The following is a 27,326-nucleotide window of genomic DNA, read 5'->3' on the forward strand; positions in this document are numbered from 1 at the left end:
TGAGCCCTGGGGGTTGTGATATAGTTGTCCCACTTAAAGCTGAATGCTCCACAGCCTCTTACTAACTTCATATTGATTGGTTGTGGATCTCTAACTTAATTCCTATCTACTGCAAAAACAAACAAACAAAAAAATAAAACAAAACAAAACAAAAAAAACCCCAAAATTTATTTGTAAGGGTCAATAGAGGCACTAGTCAATGGGCATAAAGATAACTTATATTTTTTTTAAATAATTTATTTAATTTTATTTTAGTGTGAGGGTGTCAGAGCTGTTGGAACTGGTATTACAGACAGCTGTGAGCTGCCATGTGGTGGCTGAGGAATTGAACCCGGGTCCTTTGGGAAGAGCAGATGGTGCTTTTAACCACTGAGCCATCTCTCCAGCCCCATAAAGATAACTTAGGAGGGTAGTTTATTACTGTTACTATGTCCACTTAACAGAATTACAACGCCGGGTTCTTCTCTATTGATAGTCTAGCTGGTGGTGAGTTCGTTACCCAGTTAGTGGCACCAGGCATAAGTTCCATCTCACATGGAACAGAGTTTAAATTTGATCAGAAATTGGTTGGTTACTCCCATAACAACTGCCCCACTGTTGCACCAATGAGCATATCTTGCCAGGCTAGTCACTGTAGTTCACAGAGTTTACAGTTGGGAAAAAACTATTTAGTGGCCTTTCTCCTCCCCAACCCCCCACCCCAATAACATGCATAGAACCTTCCAGCACTCTGAAGGATAGCCAGTAAGAAGGAAACTTCTAGGCAGTATGAACTTAGTAACTGTATGTCCTGTAATTTGTGGATACAGTGTTGCAGGTAGTAGAGGAAGCTCTGAGAGGGAAGGACCTGAGCGAACAGGTCTTCGTGATGTGGTCACAGTCATGACAAAGACGAAGGCCTTGGACCCATGAAAAATTGACCAAGCCTCTCCCCATTGGGCTCAGGCTTGAAACTGATTATTCTTTTTCCTTTGGCCAAGTTATGAGTATTTATGGAGAGCTGATTAGTGTGTTTTTTTAAAAGCTGGTAACGGCAGCTTTCTCCTCCTGGTTGGTTATGGCCTGAGACAGCTCTCCCACATAGAGACTTTCCCGCAGAGCGTAGATAATCCCTCTCCCTGGGTTGTACATAAGCAACACAGAAAGGTTCTGGGTGGCAGCCATAATAGGTGCAGCTCCATCATAACGTGCACACCCCAGCTGACTCCAGATTTCTGTCTGTGTGTTTGCATCGCTGTCATTTCTCCATTCCTTGGGCTCCCTTAATCAGGGGTCAAGACCCAAGACATATGGGTCAATAATGTCACAGTGCCTTCAGTAATTGCATCCTACAGTTAAGCTTAGGAGGGTAACTGAGAGCAAGGACAATAGCCTGAAATGTTTGAGAGGGTCTATGAAACAACTGACAAGAACTCCAAAGAGATAACTTATACCTCGCACTTGTTTTATGTTTTGTTTTGCTCGCCTATGGTGTCTGGGGGAGGCATTGTCCCTCTGAATAGGGTGACTCCACTTGGACATCTTTTATACATGTGTATGTGTATATCTTAGGTAGCACTTACATTAGTAGGTTTCAGTACAGTGTTTTCTTTTTTTGTTTGTTTGTTTGTTTGTTTGTTTTTTGTTTTATTTTGGCTTTTGTTTTTGTTTTTTCAAGACAGGGTTTCTCTGTGCAGCTTTGCCTGTCCTGGACTTGCTTTGTAAACCAGACTGACTTCAGACTCACAGAGATCTGCCTGCTTCTGCCTCCTTGAGTGCTGGGATCCCAGGCAATCCACTACTGCTCAGTCTTCCGAGACAGCTAAGGGTTCAAAGCTAGAACAGAAGGGGGGGAAAAATGACAAACACACAAAGTGGTCCTCATCACTTTCAGCAGAGGTTTTCAAGGGGAGGGAAGTTTCAGGGTAGAGTAGGAGCCGTTTGCATAATGTCCTTAGACTGTGCTAAACTAGGGAAGGAAATAATCTTGCCCCTGGCATTCCTTGAGCAGCTGAAGGCAATCCTCCTAGGAAAAAACAAAACAAAACAAAAAACAACAAAACAAAACAAAAACTCCACAAAGGTCTTAGAGGAGAGTTCACACAGCCGGCTAATATTTGAAAGCCTATACCTTATGAAGATCCCCTGTAAACATATTGCCTCTCAGACGCCAACAAAGACTAGGAAGCTAAGAGACGGATGGGAAACTTGAAATGTACAGTTTTCACCTGTGAATTCAATATAGCCTCTGTGCAGGCAAGAGATTACAAATTACATAACCCCACACCCAGCAGACAGTCTGTACCCTGACGGAATAATACTGGGATCTTTTGACTGCCGTGGGGGGGGGGGGAGGGGGCTTCAGATTTCAGGGTAAACTGATCTCCTAGAAGCTATTTAGGCAAGATCCGGAGCCAAGGAGGCCACAAGCCATTGACTTAGCACCATGGCCTTGGGGGGTGCCTTCAGCATCTTCGTGGCGCTCTGCCTGTCTTGCCTGCTCATCCTGATTGCTTGGAAACGAACCGCCAAAGGAGGGAAGCTGCCCCCCGGGCCCACACCGATACCGTTTTTGGGGAACCTGTTACAAGTCCGCTTTGATGCCACATTTCAATCCTTCCTGAAGGTTAGTGTGTCTCTTCCTTCTTATAATAGTGAGAAAGGCAGCCCCCCCCCCCCCCCGTGAGTTCTAACCACAGACTCGGAAACAAACCTTAAGAAACGTAGGAGCCTGAGATTACGGGGTTCTAAAAGTAAGGGGGGGGAGGGGATCGTAGAAACTGATTCTGAACACACTAGACAACACAATCCTTTCTTCTTGGGACTCTGGCTCATGATCTAAGGGTTTAAGCAGAACTTTCCACCCTCAAACGGTTTTAGATTTTTCAAGGAAGGAGACTGTCCATCTCAGAGTTCTGCTGCCCCAATCCCACTGTTTCATAAACAAAGCCTAAGACGTGCAAAATTGCTGGCCTCTGCTGCCCAAGGTCGCAGAGAGTCATTCTAATATTTTCTCCCCAATAGCCCTTCCAAGCCCAAGACTCTCCTCTCCATCCTCCATCCTATTTACTCCTCCCTCAGTATCTTCCTTTGTTCCCAGCTCCAGAAAAAATATGGCCCCGTGTTCACTGTGTACTTCGGCCCGAGGCCAGTGGTCATCTTATGCGGACACGAGGCAATGAAGGAGGCCCTGGTAGACCAGGCAGATGACTTCAGCGGCCGGGGCGAAATGCCTACCCTAGAGAGGAGCTTCCAAGGTCATGGTGAGTAGCAGCAACAGCAGCGGGAACGGTTGGGATGGGCTCGGTGGGTTGAAGGGCCCCCCGATAAGTGATTCGTGGCAATCGACTACAATGAACCCCCTTAAGAAGGGTGTGGGTGCTCGGCTCGTTTTGGAAGTGCAAATGCTGATGGCGAGAAAGGTTAGATGGGGCCACGCAGTACGAGTGGGAGCTACTTTGTTTCTGAGCTCCGGAAGTTGGGCTGTAACGTGCCCGTGGTGTTATTTCCACTCTTGCTTTTCAATGAATTACTAGGTGATGTTATGTGTGTATCTCCCCTAAAACCTTCACAGCCAAGTCTGGTTCCTATCCGCCCACATACGTACACATGTACAGCACAGGAGCGTGTTCCCTATCCGCCCGTGTCATACGCATATACAACACAGGAACAGTCTTGTCGAGTGTTTTCCATGCATCCATTCCCACTTGCCACATTCTTCAAATGCAGGCAGACCCACCTCCCTCTTTTCATCCATCCATCCATCCATCTTTCTTTCTTTCTTTCATCTATCCTTACCTCAACACACATTTTCTCAATTCTACACATTGTTCCACAAACCCAAAAGTCTTCGTTATCCTTCGTAGGCAAGCACCTCTCCATCCTATTCTTAGTACATCTTTCAATATCACATTTACCCATGAACCCACCCGTATTTCTGTTCATACAATGACTTTTTATCACTCACACCCCTGTTAGTCTTTCCGTCTCCCCCTCCCCCGCCCCGTTCTTCTATCCATCCATCTGTTGATTCATCCACCTCCTGTTCACCTTAGCCCCTCTATCCACTAACCCTATATCCAGCAATTGAGTCTTTCAACATCAAAGGCAGGCAGGCAGACAGACAGACAGACAGACAGACAGACAGACAGGCAAATATCTACCCACCCATTCACCACACCATGCATCATTTCAGCCCGGAGCACTAGACCTAAGTTTGATTCCCAGAACTCCTGTGTGGCTCACAACCGTGCATAGGCTCCAGTTTCAAGGGACCTGATGCTCTCACCTGGCCTCCACCGTTTCACTTTTCATTCATCTATCAACATATTCTAAAAAAAAAAAAATGATCTTATTAGGTTTCCGAGCAGCTCGCCAATCCATAAATCGGGTTAGCGCCAGTCTTCATGCAAAGTAACTCTTTTTGTGTAGGTGCACTGATGCACGCTTGTGAGCTTCCGTGTACACACATCTACCTGTTTTAAAAATCCAACTGGTGCCCAGAAAATACAATTAGTATTTCCGCTTAAGGGATGTTCTATACGGCCTTCGGTCCTTACCCTCCACACTTTTCTAGGCACTAAGCAGGAAACTAACTCAGCCACAGCTCGCTATCCTATAAGAAACTTTTCTTGCTCTCCCTGAATCCCTTTTCCTTTGGGCTGGACTTATTTTGGAGGGAATCTTGATTTCCCGTTGACTCTGGAAAGTTGAGCTCTCGGCGTTCAAAGTCTACCAGAGACCTGAGCACCGAGAGAGGAGGTGAGATACAAGCCTAACCAGTGACCTCCTGACAGGTTTAGCTCTGTCCAATGGAGAACGATGGAAGATTCTTCGGCGTTTTTCCCTGGCGGTCCTTCGAAACTTCGGGATGGGAAAGCGGAGCATTGAGGAGCGCATCCAAGAGGAGGCTGGCTACCTACTGGAAGAATTCCATAAGTCCAAGGGTATGGAGACCACACTGGGGGGTCCGGGTGTTTCTGGAAAGCTCAGTTAGGAAGGGGGATGGCTTAGCTGGAAGACAGACCTGAAATAGGAAGGAAAACATCAAGAGTTCATAGAGATTTTTCAGGGAGATTACATGTTAAAAGTCAGCATGGAAGATTCTGAGAGACAGCCTGGCTAGAAACGCTCATCAGTGGATCTCAGGGGTCTGTGACTCCAGAAACCATAACGGATTCTAGGGTTGGATGAACTTGCATCGTTTCCTACAGAAAAGACCAAATGTTGCTATGTTACATGGGCTTTGTTGTGATGAAGAAAACGGGGTAGCACTTTGTGTCTTCGCCATTTTTTAACGGTAGGTGTAATTTGTTGGTTTGGATCTTAAGAGCACTGGCTGCTCATCCAAGGGATCTGAGTTTGATTCCTTAGCTCCCACGGGAGGCTCACGACCATCTATAACTCAGTTTTAGGTGATCCAGTGCCCTCATCTGGCCTCCACAGATAGTAGACGTGCCTAGACATGCATGCAGGCAAAATATCTATACACATAAACATTCAACCAAAACAAAAAAAAAGTCTTAAAGAGCATAGTTTGATAGTGGTAGGGCACATTCATGTCATTGTAAAACAAATGCTTAGAAATTTCTCAACTTAAAGCTTAAAGGGTCCTTACTCCCATCCATCCCCAGGGTGTGTGTGTGTGTGGGGGTGTGTGTGTGTGTGTGTGTGTGTGTGTGTGTGTGTGTGTGCGCGTGTGTAGAGAGATGAGGGAGTTCTATGTGCAATTAGGCTGGTGTTGAGCTTATTTCAGTTCTCTCTCTCTCTCTCTCTCTCTCTCTCTCTCTCTCTCTCTCTCTCACACACACACACACACACACACACACACACACACACACACACTTTAACCAGGAAATTACTTTCATGGACATTTTACTCTATTAGTTTGTTTCACAAAATTACAATATATTTATGTCACATTCGGTCTCCTCCCAACTCCTTCCAGGTCATCTTCACCTCCATACCCACCCGCCTTCATCTTCTATCTCTCAAACTAAAATAAAACAACAAAACAAACACCCCTAACCAGGAAGCTATTTGAGACCCACCGGGAAAGGGAAAAATCCATTTTCTCCAATGTAGTGTCAGTGGATATATCAGCCACCCACCAGAGAAGCCCCCATACCCTGGAGTAGCTGGCCAACACAAAACAGACTCTGGGTGTTTGTTCGTTTATTTGCTTGTGTGTTTATGTGTAGTTTTTGTTTTATTGCAGTTTTTAAAGGTGCCTAGTACCCAGTGTAAAATAAGACAGGGAGCGAATGAAGTCTAAAGAGAAAAGACAAAAATTGAGAAACATAGAAACAAGTAGAAAAGAGACACAGATAGATATCTCTTTAAACCCTTCTCTGGACTCTAGAGAAAAATAGAAAAGCTGTGCATGGTGGTGCACGCCTTTAATCCCAGCACTCAGGAGGCAGAGACAGGTGAATCACTATGAGTTCGAGACCAGCCTGGTCTACAGAGTGAGTCTAGGACAGCCAAGGCTACATAGAGAAACCCTCATCTTGAAAAAAAAAAGAAAAGAAAAGAAAAAGAAAAAGAAAAAAATAGACTAAATTTTGCAGACAAAAATCCACTCATGGCTTTTTACAGCCTTGTGCCTCCAGACGTTATCTGCTATGTTGTACATCGCGAACGTGTGCGTAGTTCTGGAGAAACTGGCCTCCACATCATTTACTTGACCAGCATCCCATTTTACAGATAATGCGCCTGAGACCTAGTTTGGTGTATGCGTGCGTGTGTGTGTGTGTGTGTGTGTGTGTGTGTGTGTGTGTGTGTGTGCGTGTTCACATGTGTCTGTGCACCGTGTACATGCCTGATGCTCCCGGAAGCCAGAAGATTCTTCAAATCGGTTCTGAGATTGCCATGAGGGTGTTGGGGATTAAAGCCAGGTCCTTTGCAAGAGCAACCAGTGCGGTGCTCTTAACCACCGAGCTGTCCCTCAAGCCCCACAAGTGTTTGGTTCTGCTTCCCATGTGCCCTCCGTTACTCACTATCAACCACAAGTACAGTTAGCTAGCATTGACAACAAAAGACCACGCTGAACCTCTCTACCATTTCTTCAGTGTTTACTCAAGGCCACCAGGCATGGCCAGGCATCTCACCATGTAGCATCCTATTGACTGCTCACAGGTCAATTAGGAGATTCCCAAAACCAGGTTGCAGTTTGGTAAAAAAAAAAACTAGGCTTCGTTAGGAAAACGAGGCACTCAGACATACCCTGAACAGCAGACGCAGAGCGCTGTGCCAACACTGTGTCGTTGCTCCACCCTGCCTCACTTGTGACTGTCTCCAATAAAGTCAATTTCTACCCTCCCCCTCCCCCCCCCCCCCCCCCGCCAGGAGCTCCCATAGACCCCACCTTCTACCTGAGCCGCACCGTGTCCAACGTCATCTGTGCCGTTGTCTTTGGAAAGCGTTTCGACTACGAGGACGACATGTTTCAGAACCTAATGAAGTTGATTAACGAGAGCTTCATGGAAATGAGCATGCCCTGGGCCCAGGTGCATTCTGGTCATTACTAGTCAACTCCCAGTCCACCCTTCATTGTCAAGCAAACATTTCCCTACTGTCCCACCTAATTCTCTTCCCATCGTCCCCGGAAAACACTTACCAATTTGTCCGAGTATTCAAAAAAAAAAAAAAAAAGCAAATGGTTACGACCAAATCTCAGACCCCACAGTAGGTTATTTAGTGAGATGGGGGTGTCTCTGTAGAGCACAGGTTGGCCTTGGACTGCTGATCCCTCCTCCTCAGTCTCCCCAGTGCTGGGATTAAGAGTGCTTCCCTAGCTCCAGCCACAGACTCTTGAGTCCAACTCTATGACTTTAGAAACCCTGCTCCTCTGCTCCCCCTGACGTCCGTGATTGACACTTCCCCCCCCCCTCCTTCTGCCTCTGCCCCGACAGTTATATGACATGTACTGGAGAGTCATGCAGTATTTTCCAGGAAGACACAACCACCTCTATAACTTGATAGAAGAGCTTAAGGACTTCATTGCCTCCAGGATCAAGGTCAACGAAGCATCCTTTGATCCTTCAAACCCTAGGGACTTCATTGACTGTTTTCTCATCAAGATGCGCCAGGTACCTCCTGCCCCTTCCACCCGTCTTTCTGTCTTCTGGAACCTTCCTTCTTGCCATATCCAAAACCAATCTTGCAACTGTGAGGGTGGGAAAAAAAAGAGAAAGTATTATTTCATATAGTTTACTTTGATCTCTAGATAAAATATAGAAGCTGCCGAGGTTTCAGCTTTTTGCGCCTTTAAGATAAACTTCTTTAAAGTTAATAAAATCGGGAGGGAGGGAGAGATGGGAGGATACAAGGGATGGGATAACAATTGAGATGTAATATGAGTAAATTGATGAAAAAAGAAAAATTAATAAAATCTGATTTATTTTAGCACGTGCTATATTTTAGTCAGGATTCTCTAGTGCAGTGGTTCTCAGCCTGTGACCCTTTAATACAGTTCCTCATGCTGTGGTGACCCCCAACCATGCTACCTCATGACTTTAATTTTGCTGTTATAAATCTTAATTTATCTGATCTACGACACCTGTGGAGGCCGTGACCCACAGGTTAAGAATTACCGTTCTAGAGAAACAGTATTAGCTCTGTGTGTGTGTGTGTGTGTGTGTGTGTGTGTGTGTGTGTGTGTGTGTGTAGGAAGTTATCAGAATGACTTACAGGCTGTGGTTCAGCCAGCCAACAATGGGGGAAGGTTCGAGTATCCAGTAGCTGCTCAGTCCATGAGGCTGGAGGCCTTATCTGGTCTTCAGTACGTGCAAGAATCCTGAGGAAGCAGGCTCTAATGCCAGTGAAGAATGGACTTGCCAGAGTGAGAGCGAGGAGAGAGAGAGAGAGAGAGAGAGAGAGAGAGAGAGAGAGAGAGAGAGGCATCTTTCTTCTTCTTCCATCTCCTTTATGTAGGCTACCAGCAGGCGTGTGGCCTGGACTAAAGTGCATCCTCCCACCTCAGGAGATCTGGAATCTTTCCAGGTGTATCTCCCCACATTAAAGATCCAGCTTAGAAGCCGTAGGTCTTCCCACATCAAGCGGTTACATTAAGAAAAGGATCCTTCCTTCATGGGCGTGCCCAGCCATTTGGGTTTCAGTTGGTTCTAGACGTAGTTGGTTCAGGTTGACAACCGAGGATAACCATCACATACCAACTGTGAACCAGTATGCTTCCTGTTAAGCATACAACATGCGCTGCTCAAAACCTGCATCCTTTCTTTGTGGCCATGGTCCTAGCTTTCATCTATGAGAGCGGACATGTGGCAATTGCCACATCTAATTCCCCAGTTCTATCCACTTTGCTACTAAGGACTATTTTTCCTTATTCTTCATGACCCCGTTGGGTATATACCGTATTTTTCTAAAATATACATCTAACCTACAAGGTTTAGCATAGAGCAACTTAAACTCTTACAGTTTTAAGGCCGTCTATATGAATACAACAGACGTATCACTGAGAACCAGAATGTGCATTTGGAGTGTTGAATTGAGAAACTCAGACGCTCACTCTTTAAATTTGAGTTTAAGCTTCAAAGTCAAGTTTACTGTCTTTGAGATGCAGGCATATATACGTAGTCGGCATGCCTGCGTGTTGACCGTTAGATTCTAGAAAAATCACTCTGGAACCCGACCATTTGGCAGTTGAAAGCTGTGGGCTTTACTAAGCCCCAAACTTTCAGATTGGGCAGAGATTCTGTTTTCTTTTCCCATACTCCTCTTGCCTCCCACAAGCTCGCTGGCCTCCTCTTGCCGTTCCTCTAAAACACCAGGCGTGCTCGGCACCTCTGCTAACCTTGTTTCTTTTGGACTTGATTAACTCACCTTTCCTTTCCTTTCACAGACACCGCCCCCTCCACACAGAGGAAAGGGGAGGATAAAGACTCAAGACGGGTGATTCCGTTAACAACCCTCTCCTTCGCTTTCAGGATAAAAGTGATCCCCACACGGAATTCAACCTCAAGAACTTGGTCCTCACCACCCTCAACCTCTTCTTCGCTGGCACGGAAACTGTGAGTTCCACGTTACGCTACGGATTCTTGCTGATGATGAAGTACCCCGAGGTGGAAGGTGAGTTCCGCTCTGAGGGGGGGAATCACCTGGTGTTTCCCGCGGCGTCTCCTTAACGGGACAGCAGGATTGAAATTGTGCAATCCCGCAACCTTGGCCTCACTTCCCTCAGTGACCTGTGAGCGTGGGACCTTCTCCTCCCTGATTGGTCCCTGCATTTGCCTGTCCTCTGTCACTGTTGAGACTTAGTAGCCTACACTTATCATTTGACCCTTCCTTGTCATGACTTCTCAGAGCAGAGCGGCTGACAGGAAGGAAGAGAGGCCCACTTCCCCCACCCTGCTCTCTGTCTCTCTCTGTGTGTCTCTGTCTCTGTCTCTCCTCCTCCTCCTCCTCGCCTTCTTCTTCTTCTTCTCCTTCTTCTTCTTGTTCTCTCTTCTTTTTCTTCTTCTTCTTCTTCTTCTTCCATCTCTCTCTCTCTCTCTCTCCTACCTCCTCCTTTATAATTCAGATACAAGATTACTCGCGGCGTTATAGACAATCCAGTGAATCTCCTCATTTCCTGGAAATTTAGTGAGACCTGCCAAGTTCCCTTTGTCCTTACGTTATACTTGCGTCCATAACGTTGATGTCAGAGACTTGAAGGTGAATCCCTTTCCTTCCCATTACTCTTTGAGATGGGAATCTCACTGCACAGTTCAGACTGACCTTGGTCCAGTGTTCACTCTTCTTTGGCCTCCCTTGGAATCTGGGGTTACACACGACGTGCTATCGCACCCAGGTGAGGCTACTTGAGGGCTATTGCTCAGCTTACTACATCGTCCATACCAACCAGAATTCATGTCTAAAAAAAACCATAATTTGAACTGCTTAGGGAACTACAGCAATCAGAAGTCATTTCTTGCTTAAAAAAAAAAAACAACTCTATACTTTAGCCTTTCTCTATACCAGTCAAGTTCAAGACAAGCCTTTGGTGTATAAAAACAGCATCTGCATATATTTATCTGGAATCAAGATGCTTTCTTGGTCATTACTCCCCTCCATGGTTTCTTGGTTTGTTTTTGTTTTTGTTCTTTTTCAAGACAGGGTTTCTCTGTGTGGCCTTGGCTATCCTAGATTTGCTTTGTAGACCAGGCTGGCCTCGAACTCACAGCGATCCCCCTGCCTTTGCCTCCCGAGTGCTGAGATTAAAGACATGTGCCACCACAACCGGATGGTCACTTGGTATTTTTAAGTAAAGACAAAAAAATCCCCATACGGCATTGGAAGATGGAGGCTGTGCAGCTCCCGACGGCTGCTGAGTCTTCTAGTGCCAGGAATGTCTGCCATTAAGTATAAGTGTGCAATCTGAACACATGTGATTTTCCTATTAAGCTCACTGTTCTTCCTGGCTCTAGAAACCTCTCATCTCAAGATCCTCGACTTAATTTAATGACATCTGCAAACCTCAGAATATTCCTTGCCCTAGCCTCTCAACATATACGTTCCCTGGCCAGACTCCTGGCTCGTACCTGAATTCCAGCATGTGTGAGGCTGGGTAGGGGGAGACAGAGCGTTTGAGACCTACACACTCTGGATAGCGAGTCCCAGTCCAACGTGAGCTACCTAGTGAGAACCTGTCGGCAAACAAGAAAGCACATGCTCCCCGCCCCCGCACCCCCCCCCCCGCAACCACAAATGACAGCAATGACAACAAACATTAGCCTCTTCTGCCACCTTTACAGCCAAGATTCATGAGGAGATTAACCGGGTGATTGGAACACACCGAGCCCCAAGAGTGGATGACCGGACCAAGATGCCCTACACTGATGCTGTCATCCACGAGATACAGAGACTGGCAGACCTCGTGCCCATGGGCGTCCCCCATAATGTCATACGGGACACTCATTTCCGAGGCTACTTTCTGCCCAAGGTGAGGGTGTACCCCCACTGTTGTCCTATCACCCTCTCCCAACCTCTCTCCTATCCTGTTTTTGTACCCCCACCTCCACTGTCCAACCCAGTATTCTAATGACCTCCACCTGTCTCCCAGGGCACAGACGTATATCCGCTCATTGGCTCGGTCCTCAAAGATCCCAAGTACTTCCGCTACCCGGATGCTTTTTATCCGCAACACTTCCTGGATGAGCAGGGACGCTTCAAGAAGAACGAAGCGTTTGTGGTTTTTTCCTCTGGTAGGCAACTATGCCTCGGTTCCCCCCCCCTTCCAGCCCCCCAGATAAGTACTAGAACCATCTTTCCAAGGTCTATATCAGAGAACTATAAAAAAAAAATCCTAGAAGCCCAGATCAGGGAATATTAGAGCCATTCACTTTACCGATTAGTTCGCATGGGGAAGGTGGTCTATGGCTGTAATCTCAGCCCTCAGAAGGCAGTGGCAACTAGATTTCAAGGGAAAGGCTAACCTGCGCTCTCACAGTGAGATCCGGACTTTAAAAACAACTGTAACCACGAAGGGAAGAAAAAAAAAAGTTAGAGAGCAACGGCAGCAGTGAACGAATATTTAGTAAGCCTAGCCATATTATATGAAGAACCTAGTTAGAAATATTTCATGTTTCATCGGGCATATGGCCCTTGTCTGAACAACTCACTCTGCCATGAGCTGTGGGCAAACGTGGCCACTGAGAACACTTGGTGAACAGACATGTATGTGTGAAAATGTAAACATTCATGCTCAAATGACGCATGTAACTCATTTAATTTACACACACACACACACACACACACACACACACACACACACACTACTCTTTTTCTCTGCATATTTTCCAAAGCATCCATACTCTGTGTGTCATACAGACACAAAACAACACCATAGATTCACCTGACAGAAGTGAGTGGCCAGCAAGTGGTCTTGGCATCACGTAATTTTTCAACAGCAGTCAGGAGAAGCCTGGAGCCTGGGTGAATTATCGCAAATCTCAACTGTGAGATGGCGCCTTAAATACAATATTCAGCTTTTTTTTTTAAATCTCACTGGTATTTGATACCTAAGGCATTTAAAATACGTTTGAGGAGTTGAAATGAACATAATGTTGTGAGGGGGTTTTGTTTGTTGGTTGGTTGGTTTGGTTTGGTTTGGTTTTTGGTTGCTTTTTTGTTTTTTGTTTTTTCCTGATCTGGGCATGGAATTCACACACACTGAGCAAATGCTCTCTCACTGGGTCCCACACCCGAGCCGGGGATCCAGTCAGCGCTTTGCTAGTGAGTCATACCCTGGACTTTAGGGATCCTTTAGAACCGTCTATCTGGTTCTAACCCAGATACACTGGGTCAGCCGAGAGGTAGCGGCCACCTGTCCAGTCGCTGGAGGCGGCAGATAGCAGTGGGTCCCCCCAGTAAGTCTTGATAACGACCCCACATCGTGGATAGAGCTGTGAGCTGAGACGCTGAGGAAATCAGCCGAGGCTGTACGGGGGGTGGGGGGTCGGTGATGGTAGGTGCATTGCCCCCCACCTCTCCCCCCAAACCCGCATTGCTTCTGTGTCGACAGGAAAGCGCATCTGCGTCGGAGAGGCCTTGGCGCGCATGGAACTCTTCATCTACTTCACGGCCGTCCTGCAGAGGTTCTCCTTACGTTCCCTGGTGCCTCCTGCTGATATCGACACCACTCACAAGATCTCGGGCTTTGGCAACATCCCCCCCACCTACGAGTTCTGCCTTGTGGCCCGCTGAATGCCCACTGCTAAGCCAGCCAGCGAGGAGGAGGAGCCGCCAGAGCTGAGCGCTGCTGCAGTTGGCGGACCCCACTTCCCCTGCCTCCCTCGACTCTCCCTACACTTCTAAGAGAAATCACTCTCACTGCTGGGCTGAGGCCATGCGTGCGTGGGTCAGGAGAGGTGTCCGGAAAAGACGTGGCTGGCTGTATAAAGCAGGGGCTCTCGCCACGGTTTGGGGAAAAGCCTAAAGGTTTTAATTCAGTTGGCTGAATTTCTCAACCTTGGTCTCAGTCCGCACCACACTCTTAACAGCCGCGGAGCGTTCATGCAACCCTTCCTCTTTGCCCTGATATTGACCAAAATATACTCTATAATTGCTTTTATTTCTCCTCCTCAATAAAGAGCTCGAGACTGTTGACCATAGCAAGCTGATTGTGCATCATGCTGACAGGAAATAAGCAAGGGATGAGCTCCCCGCCCCCCAAGCTGAGAGCCAGGAAGCAGCTTATCGGGTGCACAGCAGGCCCACTGGGACATTGGAATCCAAAAACTGATCCCTGAGTTTAGCTGGGGGGGATAGATTCCCGTCTATCCCCTTCTACATCCAACCCAGAGTGACTTTGGTTGGCCATATTAAACTTGGCCCCCCTCCTCCAAAAATAAATAAATTAGAAGTTTATCATGGGCAGAATTTGTTTCCGTGCAGAAGGGAGGGTGGAGGCTAGTTACAGAAGAGGCAGGGAGCACCCATGGGGTGCTGCCCGGGTCTTTTCTCTCTTTAGCTCCCGAGGGTGTCTTCTACCTCATGGGGAAGTGTTGGACTGAAGTTGAGCTGGGCTTTCTGACTGTGTGTTACTAACAGCCATTCCCTACGGCATGGAGCGATTCCCTGTTGGGTTCGCCGCCTCTGGTGGCATCAGGCTTCTTGCTGGCTTGGTACTTTCCCGGTCACTGTCACCTCTCCTGCTAAACTGGCTCTCCTGGTGGCTCTTATCGCAACACCCAATCGTAGACACCCTGTATTCTGTTTTTGAACACACCTCGGTTATTTCCAGCTTCTGTGATTCTAGCTCCATAGTGCTGTCAGCTTGTTCAGTGCTGAGGAAATGCTCCACCGCCCCCTCATAGCTCACTAACTCAGTCAGTATTTAGCAAGTGTGCAGTGTGTGTGTCTGTCAGTACCCAGCAGTGAATAAAACAGGCAGAAACTCCCCGTGGAGGGCCAATGCTTTGCTTCAGTGGGGAACTGGTGCACAACGCCTTACCTCACTCTGACTGGGGAATTTTTAAATGGCTGTGGTCACCTTCCGAGCTATAGAGGAAGACTGGGGGACTTGTAAGAGCTGAGGATTTAGTGTCAGTGGAGTGTCAGGTGTTATGAGAGAACCCTAAAGATGCTTGAGATCAAGACGTAACAGATTAATATTTTTATGTATACAAAACTGGATAGGACCTTATATGAACAACAACAAGAAAAAAAAAAGGTTAAGTAAAGTTTAAGATACAACCCAGAGCGCTCGCCACACTGAAATACAAGCCGAAAAGCAAATACACACATTTTAAAATATTTTTATCCCTTCTCCAATAGCTTCATGCACATATAAAATGCACTTTAATGATCTGTATCTCCCTTTCACTGTCTCTAGAATGTTTTAATCTTCCTGATACCCTGCTAAATTCCCTCTTTCTCATGCCAAAAACAAAACAAACAAACAAACAAAAACAGGCTTACATAGGATTAATTGCATGCTTACCGCTTTAGGGTTATTTATCAGATAAAGTAAAATGGCTACGCCCCTGAGGGGGGAAATGGCTTCTCCTTTCTTTGTACTTATTCACTTCTCATTGGCCTTGGGCTAGGAGTGGAGCCTCATGTGCCCCCACACACACACATCTATGCTAAAATCTTGGCAAGCTCCATCTCGTGCAGGTAACCATGAACACAGCAAGTGTGTGAGTGCAGTGCCAAGGTCCTATCCAGAAGACAGCATTACACAGTTTTCCTCCCCATCCTCTGGCCCTTACGTTTGTACCAAACCCTCATCCACAATGTTCTATGAGCCTCTGGGATGGAGGGAAACAAAGGCCCCACCAGGTTTGAGCACTCAGCAGCGGACTGAGAGTTCCATTCCAAATTGAGCTACAGGGCAAGGTCATCCCAAGCAAACCAAACAAATGGGCAAATTATGCAGCTTACAACGGGGCGCATGCGCCCCCTCTAAAATCGTAAGTGTTGAAACTCATTGCACAATGCATTGATATTAGCGGGAGTTCACTCTAGAAATCAGTGTAGACTTACTCAAGAACTCTTCCAAGTCTCTGTCTGCATCAGCTTTTAACCACTGCAAAAAAGAAACTTGTCTGATGAGTTTAACAAGAGTACTGAACTATGGTTATTAACACGACTTTCTCAGAAGGTGGATTGATACCACTTCCACTTAGCAAAACAAGATTGGTACATCCTCCTCTGGGGCACATAACCTTCCTAACCTTGCGAGGGGGGGGGGGGGTGTTGGCCAGATTTACAGTACGAACTATAAATCCCCTCCTGTGAAGTGGGCCTCAAATTGAATCAAAAGTGCCAGTTGCTACAGTAACATGGATGACACTGTTGTATCAACAGCCCCAACTTGCCTGGCAGATTGTGTTTTTGTAGCACACAGGCTCCATGGCAGTAAGACACTAATACTTTGTCTACCCCAGCTGCATAGCGAAAACTACCCATCGGGGAGGAAACGCCCGACTCTGTTCCAAATCGATTTGTCTATGCATCACAACCAAAGCATGAGGTGTCTTGTTCAGCAGCAGCAGGGTCTTACCGTCCAGTTCTGATGGACAACTGAGAACAACAGCAACAGTTGTCTTGTTCGGGGGCTTCTGGGACCTCCCTGACCAAGAATTCATTTACCAACCAACCAACCCCTGGCTTATGGAAACACCGCTGCCCACCCATAAGGGTACCTTCGCTCCTGCGATGTACCTATCTTTTGTTTTTCTTTGGCACTGAATGGAATCCTGTTGCGCACATGTACCATGTTTTCGTCATCCATTCATCAGTTGATGGATATGCATTTCCTAGCTATTGTGAACAGGGCTGCCATGAACATACGTGCGCAGATTTCGCTGTGCTGAGATTTGGAGTCCTTTGGGTCTATGGCCAGGACTGATGTAACTGGGTCATATAAGAGCTCTGTTTTTAGCTTTTGAGTAAGTCTACGCTGACTTCTAGAGTGAACTCCCGCTAGTATCAATGCATTGTGCAACGAGGTTCAGCACTTGGATTTTAGAGGAGACATATGCACACCCTTGTAAGCTGCACAATTTGCCCATCTGTTGGTTTGTTTGGAATGACCTTGCCGTGTAGCTCAACTTGGAGTGGAACTCTCAATCCTTCTGCCTCAATTTCCAGAGTGCTAGGATTACAGGTGTGTGTTCCAGTGTCTGGCACCTTTTTGGATTCTTTACTTCTTTTTTTTTTTTTTAATGTTCTTGATTATTTCGATTTATAGATAAAGACGTTAGTGTTTATTGGTCTCTTTTGTAAAGGGTGGGGCACTCAAACAGGTTCACTTGTAGTCCGAGCTGGCCTCAAACTCCCTGTGTAGCTCCTCCCATCTCTACCCCCAAAATTCTGGGATTACAAGGGTGCACCATGACACCTGGGTTCCTCGTAAGTCTTAAAAGTGTGTGTGTGTGTATGTGTGTGTGTGTGTGTGTGTGTGTGTGTGTGTACTGGGAAATAAACCCATAGCATCATATGTCATAGGCAAGGACTACATCCCTAAATTCTGACTCTCTCTCTCTCTCTCTCTCTCTCTCTCTCTCTCTCTCTCTCTCTCACACACACACACACACACACACACACACGCACGCACGCACGCACGCACGCACGCACCTATGAATGCATGCCAATGTGTAGGAACACAGAGGTTGGAATAGGATGGAATATAAGCCATCTTTATCTACGGCCCTCTCCACCTTACTGCTTTGACAGGAGGTTTTCTCACCAAACTGGAAGATCCTCATTTCAGCCAGACTTGTTAGCCAAGAAGGAAGCTCTTGGGATCAGCTGGCCTCTGCCATGCAGTGCACATGCAGCCGTGCCTGGCTTTGATGTGACTGATGGGGACTCAGATTTAAAGGCCATCATGCTTACAAGGCAAATGCTCTTTACCCAGTGAACCGTTACGCCAGCCACCAGATTCTTTAATGTTTAACTTTCTCCCAATTCCTAAAACGTGGAAGTTTTCCCCGCACCTCGAGCGTTTCCCTCTCTGACCTCCACATCTTCCTCTTTGTATTCTTGGACTTAGCAGGAGAAAAAAGTGTAAAGACAGAGAGATAAAACTCCTTCCTAATCCATGAACTACAGAGAGTGCCAGTTATGTCGTGTGCGCTTTCCCAAGACTTAAGACCCTGCTCTCTAACCTGTTTTTGAATGAACGAAGCCAGCTGGGAGTTGAGGACTGACTCACTGAAACTACAGATTAGGGATTGTTCAAGTCTCAAGTCAGGTGAAAAAGAAAAAAAAACGAAACAAAACCAATGATGCCAGAGCAGGACCGAACTCCCTGAAAGAGTCGGAAGCCGTCCTGTCCTTAAACGTGGGTGTGCAATGTATTTAATGATTAAGATGAAGTGGATTTATCTTTTCCAACTGAGCATTGTGTGAGCCCGATTTTCCTCAAGCTTCTTCTTCCTCCTTTTGTAATTCCAGCTTGATGCTAGGTGTGGTGATTGAGGGACCCAGTGTCACAAACGGAGAGACCCACACTCTAATCTTGACTGTGCAGCTTTCTGAGCTGATGCTCAGTTTCCTCACTTATAAATGACGGATAATTCTTTATTTTTATTTTTCACACGTACATTTATATTATTACACATATTTACAATAAACTGCATATACGGCAAGAAGAACCATGAAACAGTCAGGGATTGCATTAACGTTACACTCGTAGTGTTTCGGCTATTTGTATTTGGCAGCCTTGAAGAAAACATCTTTCCTGTCTTGGTGAGTCTAAAATTCTGAATGTAAATCAATATCTACACTGAAGAGAATGTAATCTTGCCTTAGTCTGGGCCCAAGGTGAAAACAGTCTTGGGATGCTTGACCTGACCGAGACTTTGTCTCTACAAACTGATAAACATTTTAGTATAGACTGAGACAAAGGAAGTATCAGCCCAAGACAAAACCGGGTTATTGGATTGTGAAAACGACCTTCAATTTGGAGGAGGAAGTGGGGATGGAGGGGGGGGGGGAAGAACACTGGGGAACTGGAGAGATTGGAGGTTCCTGCCCACACCACCTACAGGATTTTCAGCGGCAATGGTCTCTCGGTGGATATCTTCATGTTCGGTCCACAGACAGTGCGGCTTCTTCTGCCGGATAGATGCTCTGCTAGACTCCTGAGGATTACGCCAGGGGGACTGCCCCCACAGAACTGATACCCAGAAGGCTTCATTCCTGTTCCCTTTCATTCCCTTTCCCTCCTACTTAGGGTTGTAAGGAAGGTACGTGCCTTTAATAAAGTAGAATCATTAAGAAGTCGGAGCCAACAATCTACCATATCTAGTCTCTGTCAGCTTAAAACATCTATCTAGACCTAAACACATCTTAACCCCTAAACAACTAAGCGTAATTGTTAAGACTAAACCACCTGGTCTTCAACCACCCTCAGAGTCTTGAGAAGGAATAAAATTAATTACTTGAGTAGTCAGGAAGTGCAGATTAACAGCTTCCAAAATGAAAAAAAAAAATGACAGAGACAAATTGTTGCCTGAACAGTCAACGCAAAACTCTCTGTAATGTTGGAGCATCATCTTCAGCCTTCTGGCCCGGTATATCTGACAGACATATTTGTGAGGCAGGAATTACTGAGGACTTGCTAACCCTGTGTTGCCAGAGTTTGGCTGTCAACTCTGCCTGCATTCAAGCTCGCCCATTTTTAGGCAGAATCCTGTCTGTGGCAGAAATGAGGAGATTTTGCCCAGGGACTTGTTTGCCAAACTTGAAGCCATCTCCATAAGGAGGTTCTTCGATGCTCATCATCTTCTTTGAGGTAGGCTGGGTGTTGCCAGGCGTGAACCTGCCTTACTGTCAAAGAATCTTTAAAATAATAATAAAAAAAAATCCTTAAATGCCATATTCTGTAGGTCTCTGAGGTTTTTGAAGACCTTATTTTATCTTATCTATCTGTAGAATCATAGACAGATAATTTCATACTTTAAAAGGGTGTCAAAATTAAATCAGGGACCAGACAGACAGCTCAGTGGTTAAGAGCTCTGGTTGTTTTTCCGAAGGACCCAGATCCCATTCCCAGCACCTACACGGTGGCTCACAAGCATCTGTAACTCTAACTGCAGGGATCTGATGCCGTTTTGGCCCCCAAGGATGTCAGTCGTGCACATAGTACACAGTCATACATGGAGACCGAACACGCGTACACATAAAAAAAAATTAAAAGGCACTCTGTGTATTATTTCATATAGTGTTTAAGCAGTCTGATTGATCATTATACAGGTTATGTGAATCAGACAGGGTACCCACACAGACTGTGTGCTTAAATAATAAGTTTTAAACTTCTAACAGCTAAATCCCACCGTCAAATTCATCATGGAGTCGGTCTCCATCAGTTGACATTTCTTCTGAGGATGGGTCGTGTGGGCTCAATTTCCTTAACAATTATACTTTATTATGAACTTATTAAAGGAGCATGCCTCCCTTACAACCCGACTAGCCTAAATAAGAGGGAAAGGAGATTAAAGAAAATAAGAATGAAATCTTCTGGGTGTCCGTTCCTAAGATACCTGGCGTGGTCAGCAGGACCTCAGCAGGCCAGCAATTCCACCGAGGTTGCTGCTGGAACCTGGAGCAACCGGAACCCGGAGCCTCAGCTGGAGCCCAAAGCCTTGAAGCTTTTCCCTGGAGTGGTTCTCTCTAGGAGCATCTCCAAATGGAGTGATGAACAGCCAAAACCATACCAAGTCCCTCCAAAAAAAAAACAACCCTGGCCTCCTGTTTTTATCCTCTCGGAGTCTGTTCAAGGATGTTTCTCAACTGGCAACAACTAAGCTCCCCCACAAAGTGGCTCAACTTCTAAGTAGAAAAATAAACATCACCTGCTCTCTCACAAGGCTCTTCCCCACGCCACACTCGGGATCAAAACAAAAACACGTTTATCTGCCGTACAGGGTCATATTTTCTCATATCTTCATACCCCTGCTAAGTTTGGATTTTTTTTTTTTTGAAACCTGCGTACTAGGAATGACACCTTGTAGAGACTTCTTCTATTGCTCTATTCAAGAATATTCTTTCGTTGCTTTTTGTTAAGAAAGCAGTTAACACGGCTCAAATGAAACACTCAGCACTGAAACGCAACCTTGGCGCTTTTCGCTGTTACGTTTTTTCAGTTTATAAGTACCTAAGTCATCAGCTAGAAATCTGGGCGAAGTGTATACACATGATTTGGTCTCATCTCATTTTCCCTGACTCTTTGTTTTAGACTTTCAGACACCGCTGTAATCGATAACGAGGGTCTCTGTTGCAAGGATCTACAAATCTGGGAAGACAAGAGCTTCTGTCTGGGTTTTTGCCATCATCAGAGAAGGTGCTGTTCACGGCCTGCCCTGCGAACAAAGCCGACAAAAAAAAAAAAAAACCAAGAGTGGGAAATCCCTTCATCCAACCCTTCCAGTATATGATTTTTTTTTCTGTTCTCTAGAAATCTCAGCCAACTGGTAGAGACTTTAAAATATTTTTTTCATACTACGTAGTTATTGTTCAGGTGACCTGATTGGAACTCATTTGACCGCTGCCAGAAATGGACGTCCCCTTAGAACATTTGCAACATCTTTACCTCATTAAAAAAAAAATTTTTTTTTAATTGAAGAAAAAGAAACCCTTTTATATTTGAAAGACAAACATCACGTGACCTCACAAACATGGGTAGACTTGGAAAGCTCAATCGGACGGCAGCGGCCTGAGGCTGGGGGAAGAGAGGCGTGCCGGTCAAAGGGTTGGAATATCAGTCGAGCAGGAGAACTAAACAGATCTGTTGTGCGGTGCAGAGGCCACAGTTAATAACAAGGTGTCACGTTCCTTAATCCTACGGGAAAACTCTCATTGTTCTCAGGCGAAATCCTAGGTGGCACAACACGTATTCTGATCTCCCTGAGTTAGCCATTTCATAATATGTAGCTTATCAAATGATGGCGTTGTACGCCTTAGATGTGTCTGGTTGTCGTTTTCAGGTTGTTTGTTTGTTTGTTTGTTTGTGGTTTTGTTGTTGTTGTTGTTGTTTGGTTTTTTGAGACAGGGTCTCTCTGTGTTAGCCTTGGCTGTCCTGGACTCACTTTGTAGACCAGGGTGGCCTCGAACTCACAGTGATCCGCCTGCCTCTGCCTCCCGAGTGCTGAGATTAAGGGGCCCTAAGCGGGGAGAGACAGTCGAGTGCATGTGACATGAAAGCAGAAACAGGTTCTGGGAAGAAGACGACCATAGGCGCGCATAAAGGGGAGTCACCAGAGAGAAGCGACCAAAACGAAACAAAGTATATGTGAAAGTGCTACAGTAACACCCTTTATGTTACATGCTAACTAGACATCAGGAGTCTTGGCACCAGGGGGGTCTTCCAGTCCTACTTTGCGGAGTGGGTGGGCTGCAGGAGGCACCGAGAGACCGAGATACAGTTTCAGCTCCCAGAGAAGGTGTTGATCACAGTGACAAGGACGAACAGCCTCAAGTGGCCTATGTGTTACGATACATGTATATACATACATACGCCTATGCATGTAAAAATGACTAATAGAAGTGAGGACATGGGCCAGGCGGTGGCGGCGCACGCCTTTAATCCCAGAACTCGGGAAGCAGAGGCAGGTGGATCGCTGTGAGTTCAAGGCCAGCCTACACAGTGAGTCCAGGACAGCCAGGGCTACACAGAGAAACCCTGTCTCGGAAAAACAAAAACAAAAAAAGACATGGATTTGAAGGAGAGCAGGAAGGGTATGTGAGTGTGTTCAGATGGAGGAAAAGAACAAGAAGAAATTTTGAAAAAAAAATGGAGGGAGACCTGAGAGCTGAAGATGTCGTAAGAGTTAAAGCAGAAACAAAGACTGCCAAAGTAGAAGATCCGCCTCCGGGTGATGGAGAACCACGTACGGATATCCAGTTAGGCTGCCCTCAGGTGAAAAGTGTTCAGGTTTAAGAGCAAGCCCAAGAAGAAGAAGAAGAAGAAGAAGAAGAAGAAGAAGAAGAAGAAGAAGAAGAAGAAGAAGAAGAAGAAGAAGAAGAAGAAGAAGAAGAAAAAAAAAAAAAAAAAAAAAAAAGAAAGAAAACCAATGAAGGGTGGGGTCAAGGAGCAGGGTTCTGAGTTCACAGAACCAAATAACAACAGTAGCCACCACCTTCCGTGACGGTGAGGGGGGCCTTGGCTTCCGTTGACAGCAATGAGATTTTTTTTTTAATAGTAATTTTCCATGTCTTTTAAAGCAGCATTTCCCTTAGTATGCTACAGGTTCCTTGCAGGAAATTGAGAAAACGCAAGATTCAACAAACTGATGAGCTAAGACCTATCCCTACCCACTGACGGCCCGTTCTTCTCCCAGGCTGTTTCCATCCCACGCACCCGCCAAACCTGCATCCCACCATATGCCCTGCCGTTTTCCTGGTGGAAATGCTCCTCCCCCCCCCCCCCCCCCCCCCGGACAAAAAGGGGCTTCACTTCTGTCCCTCCTCCCTTTCACACCAGTTCAGCCAACACTCCCCAACTCTTCCCCGATCCTTGTCATGACCATGCAATCTGGAATGTAAACATTTTTCCTCCTCTGACCACAGCCTTTTGTCCTCTGGGCTCACTCACCACCTCAGTCCCCGTGGTCTGGGTGTGTGGTGGGTTGTGGGCCCTGGCCAGTGAGATTATGACTGACTGAAAAACCAGAGAATGCAAAGGCGATTTAGAAAAAAAAAACAACAGTCAAACATCTCTCTTATTGAGCTACATTTTGCTTGTTTTTGTCTCATTCTGGAGTTTTATTGTTTGAGGTTTATGGTAATGGGTATGAGTTTAAAAATCGTAAGTGTTTGAGGACAATTTTTGAGACTTTATTAAAAAAGAAAAAGCAACAAACAACAACAATAAAACCGAACCTCCAACAGCAGACAGGGCGACCCCAGGCATGGAACTCAGAGACATATAGACCAGTTGCAGGAAAACAAACAAACAAACAAACAAAACCTTTTATTAGTGTAGACCTCAAAGTAAGTTGCCTCTGCCTTCGGTTACTTAAGATCTTCATGGGGAAATCTTTTGAGATTTGATAAAGGTGCTGGTTACATAACACTGTGAATGCACTAAATGCCACTGAACTTTTCTCTGCAAATGTTCAGTCCCTCTGTTATTCCATCCCAATTTAAAACAAAAGGAGAGAGGCTGAGGAGACAGCCCAGTAGGTAAGGTGCACATTGTGCAAGCACGGAGATCTCTGCACCCGCATCTGAAGCCAGGCATGGCGGCGCACGCCTGTAATCCATTTTATCCAGTTTATCTCACAGTGCTGGGATAGGGCGAGCCGGACTCAGGAGCATCCGTGAGCCTCACCAGCCGCACAGGCCAGGCACACGGGTGAGCACTGGGCTCAGCAAAAGCCCGTGCCTTAAAAAAAAATCAGGTGGAGATCGACTGACCTCTGTCCCTCCACATGTGGACACATGCACACACACACACACACACACACACCACACACACACCACACACACACACACACACCACACACAAACACACCACACACACACACCACACACACCACACACACACACACACACACACCACACACACACACACACACACACACACACACACACACACACACTCTGGTGCACAGACAATAATAATAATATACAAAGGAAAGGCTGATTTTGTGCAGGATTGTAGCTATCAGGCACATGTGGGGGAAGGCATTTTTATTCTGAGAGTTTCGGGGCCAAAGGGAGAGAAGACAGGAAGTTAACAGATGAGGTTGGAAGTGGGTAAGGGGAGGGAGGGGCAAGGAGCAACCGTCACACATCCGTCCTTTGCATTCCACGTGTCTGAGACCTGGCTTGTGTGGGCGTCTACCTGGACTTCCTCTTTCTCCTTCTCCCTGGAGAACTCACCCTACAAGAAGCATTTCACCCAGAGCTCGCCTGGGAAAGCCTTCCCACACCTCAGTCCTAGGTGATACGTTACTATGAGCAACTAAGAACGAAAAATAGGACCATCGGAGACCCCCGCGCGCGCTTCTGTGTTCGCTCTGCCTCTAGGTCTGAGAGGTCCCTGGTAGCAGCTTGGTCTGGTTTGTCGGGAATGCCCAAAGCTAAGCCCGTCGCTTCCTGCCTCGGCTCTGATCCTGATCTGCGCCTTCAAATCAGCAAATGGCCACGTAGCCAGCATGTAAACCTACGTAAACCTAACCCTACGTAGCCAGCATAAAACCACGTATCGGTTAGTTAGTTATTCTTTCTGTGCCTTTCTCCAGCCGGCCTCCATCCTCACCCTCACGGGCCCCTCCACTCTCATCTGGATGCCTGCAGCAGACACACCCTCACTTCTCAGCCTCCACTATACACACACACACACACACACACACACACACACACACACACATATCTTTTTTAAATTTCGTGTGCACTGGTGTTTTGCCTGCATGTATGCCTGTGTGAGCGTGTCGGATCCCCTGGAACTGGAGCTACAGACTTGTGGTGAGCCACCATGTAGGGGCTTGGAATCGAACCTGAGTCCTCTGGAAGAGAAGCCAGCGCTCTTAACCACTAGGCCATCTATCTCTCCAGCCTCCTCCGCCTCCACTGTTTCCCATGCAAAAACAAAAACAAAAACTGAAGACTCTTTCTCAAACACAAATGTGACCATCTTGTTACCCTGGCAGACCTGTTCTGTGGCTCCTTGCTGCTTTGAGATGAATTCCAGAGCTCCTCGCTGAGTTACATAAAGCTCCATGGGCTCTGGCTGTCACCAGTGGCCAGGCCTTGGCTGCGAACACCACCTCACGTCTCTAAATCCCTTCAGCCGGGCGTGCCGGGCCCCTTATGCATGCTGTCACTTTGGTCTGGAACACTATTTTTCCTAACTTTCTCTCCCCCGCCCCCAGGAGTAGAGAACCCCTTACTTCTCCTACTGTGAACACACAAGATCTAGTCTGTTGTCATTTCTGTTTGGTTTGTTTGTTTGTTTGTTTTGCAAGACAGGGTTTCTCTGTGTAGCCTTGGCTGTCCTGGACTCACTTTGTAAACCAGGCTGGCCTCGAACTCACAGCGATCCGCCTGCCTCTGCCTCCCGAGTGCTGGGATTAAAGGTGTGCGTCACCGTTTCTTATCAACAGCTGTTTCTTCCCTACCCGGCCCCACCCTGGTGCCTCCATGACTTCCCTCCACGTCACCCTCCGTTCTAAACCAGCCACTGGGCTGTCTTCTGGATCCTTCATCAAAAGCCTTCAGTGAGGCCCAGCCCAATGTCTGTCCATTACCTGCCCCCCCCCTCAGTCCCCGTATCCCCCAGGCCAGAACTGGCAGAGTTCAGTGAACGCTAGTGTTGAACGGACTCCTCTGACCGCCTTAAAGATGCTGGAGGCAATAAAGAATATTTTAATATGTCCAGCGGGACGTAAAGAATCCTGGGACCGCTCTGGGACATATCGGTCGCGTGGAAGCATTTCCACTCTTGAAAACCAAAGGAGGTTAACACTCTTTTAAAAAAAAGAAAAAAAGTGTTATTTGAACAGGAATGAAACTGATCTCCAGGGCTAAGTTTAAACGTAAACACAAAGGAGCATGGGCAAGGGTCAAGTGTTCAGCTTTACACGACGTGGCTTCACGTGCCTGCCAGGGTACCCTGCAATAGACACAGAACTGCCCACCCGGTTATAAGCAGTCACCTGCTCGAACATACGTTCACACAAATGTAAACGTGCGGTTAAGCACCATACTGAACACAACACACATGTGGTAGATATAGCACAACGGGCACATCTTAAAGCGTGTGTGTACTTAAGTATGTGTGCTGCGTGTGTGCTGTGTGTGTTCACATGCAGAGAGTGATGGGCATGGACACACACGCACACACGAGTGTGCACACACACACACACACACACACACACACACACGCACGCACACACACAAATCCAACTAAGACTGGTACAAAAACGAATTAGTCAATCAACTTGGACACGGTAGACGTTGGAGTGAGAAATGTCCTCTGCAGTCTCAGGCATGCTGGAAAGGACCCTGCTGTTTGAGGTTGCAGTCCTCCACGTCCGGATACCCATTGTGAGCTCCGTGTCAGGTGCAGGACTCACTCTCTCCCCAGCAGGGCCTCCGGCTCTCTGCCTGACTCCATCTACAGACTGTTTTTAGACATAGATGCCCCTAGCCGCATGTGATATGTGGCCCTTGACACAGCTCCCTGCTAGCTCTCCTCTCCCTGAGCCTGTAGGATAATTAGATACTGTGTCCCCGCCCACATGATGGGACCGTGCTGCCGAATGCAAACAAGCATCCTTAAAGTGCCTGGTTTCAACCAATTATGTGCACCTATCCTGGAAGCCCACCTCCCACTCCTCAGGGACCTTAGAGCCTTTATTCTCCCTGATTAAAGTCGAACTAACTAACTC

The 27,326-nt window shown here is 46.6% G+C and overlaps 1 protein-coding gene across 1 annotated transcript in view; it reads left to right on the forward strand.

Moving 5' to 3' along the window:
• Positions 1 to 2,406: 2,406 nt before the first annotated feature.
• The window catches only part of LOC311591138 (uncharacterized protein), a 37,575-nt gene continuing 12,655 nt past the window's right edge, over positions 2,407 to 27,326 (forward strand). Inside the window, exons 1-9 of the mRNA XM_084770504.1 lie at positions 2,407 to 2,605; positions 3,080 to 3,242; positions 4,776 to 4,925; positions 7,327 to 7,487; positions 7,893 to 8,069; positions 9,927 to 10,068; positions 11,733 to 11,920; positions 12,041 to 12,182; positions 13,502 to 13,680. Of these exons, the coding sequence (XP_084626630.1) occupies positions 2,426 to 2,605; positions 3,080 to 3,242; positions 4,776 to 4,925; positions 7,327 to 7,487; positions 7,893 to 8,069; positions 9,927 to 10,068; positions 11,733 to 11,920; positions 12,041 to 12,182; positions 13,502 to 13,680 (1,482 nt within the window). The 5' untranslated portion in view covers positions 2,407 to 2,425. The remainder of the gene's footprint in view (positions 2,606 to 3,079; positions 3,243 to 4,775; positions 4,926 to 7,326; positions 7,488 to 7,892; positions 8,070 to 9,926; positions 10,069 to 11,732; positions 11,921 to 12,040; positions 12,183 to 13,501; positions 13,681 to 27,326) is intronic.

Source organism: Acomys minous (genome assembly GCF_964271855.1).
Source record: "Acomys minous genome assembly, chromosome: 20".
Lineage (NCBI taxonomy): Eukaryota > Metazoa > Chordata > Mammalia > Rodentia > Muridae > Acomys > Acomys minous.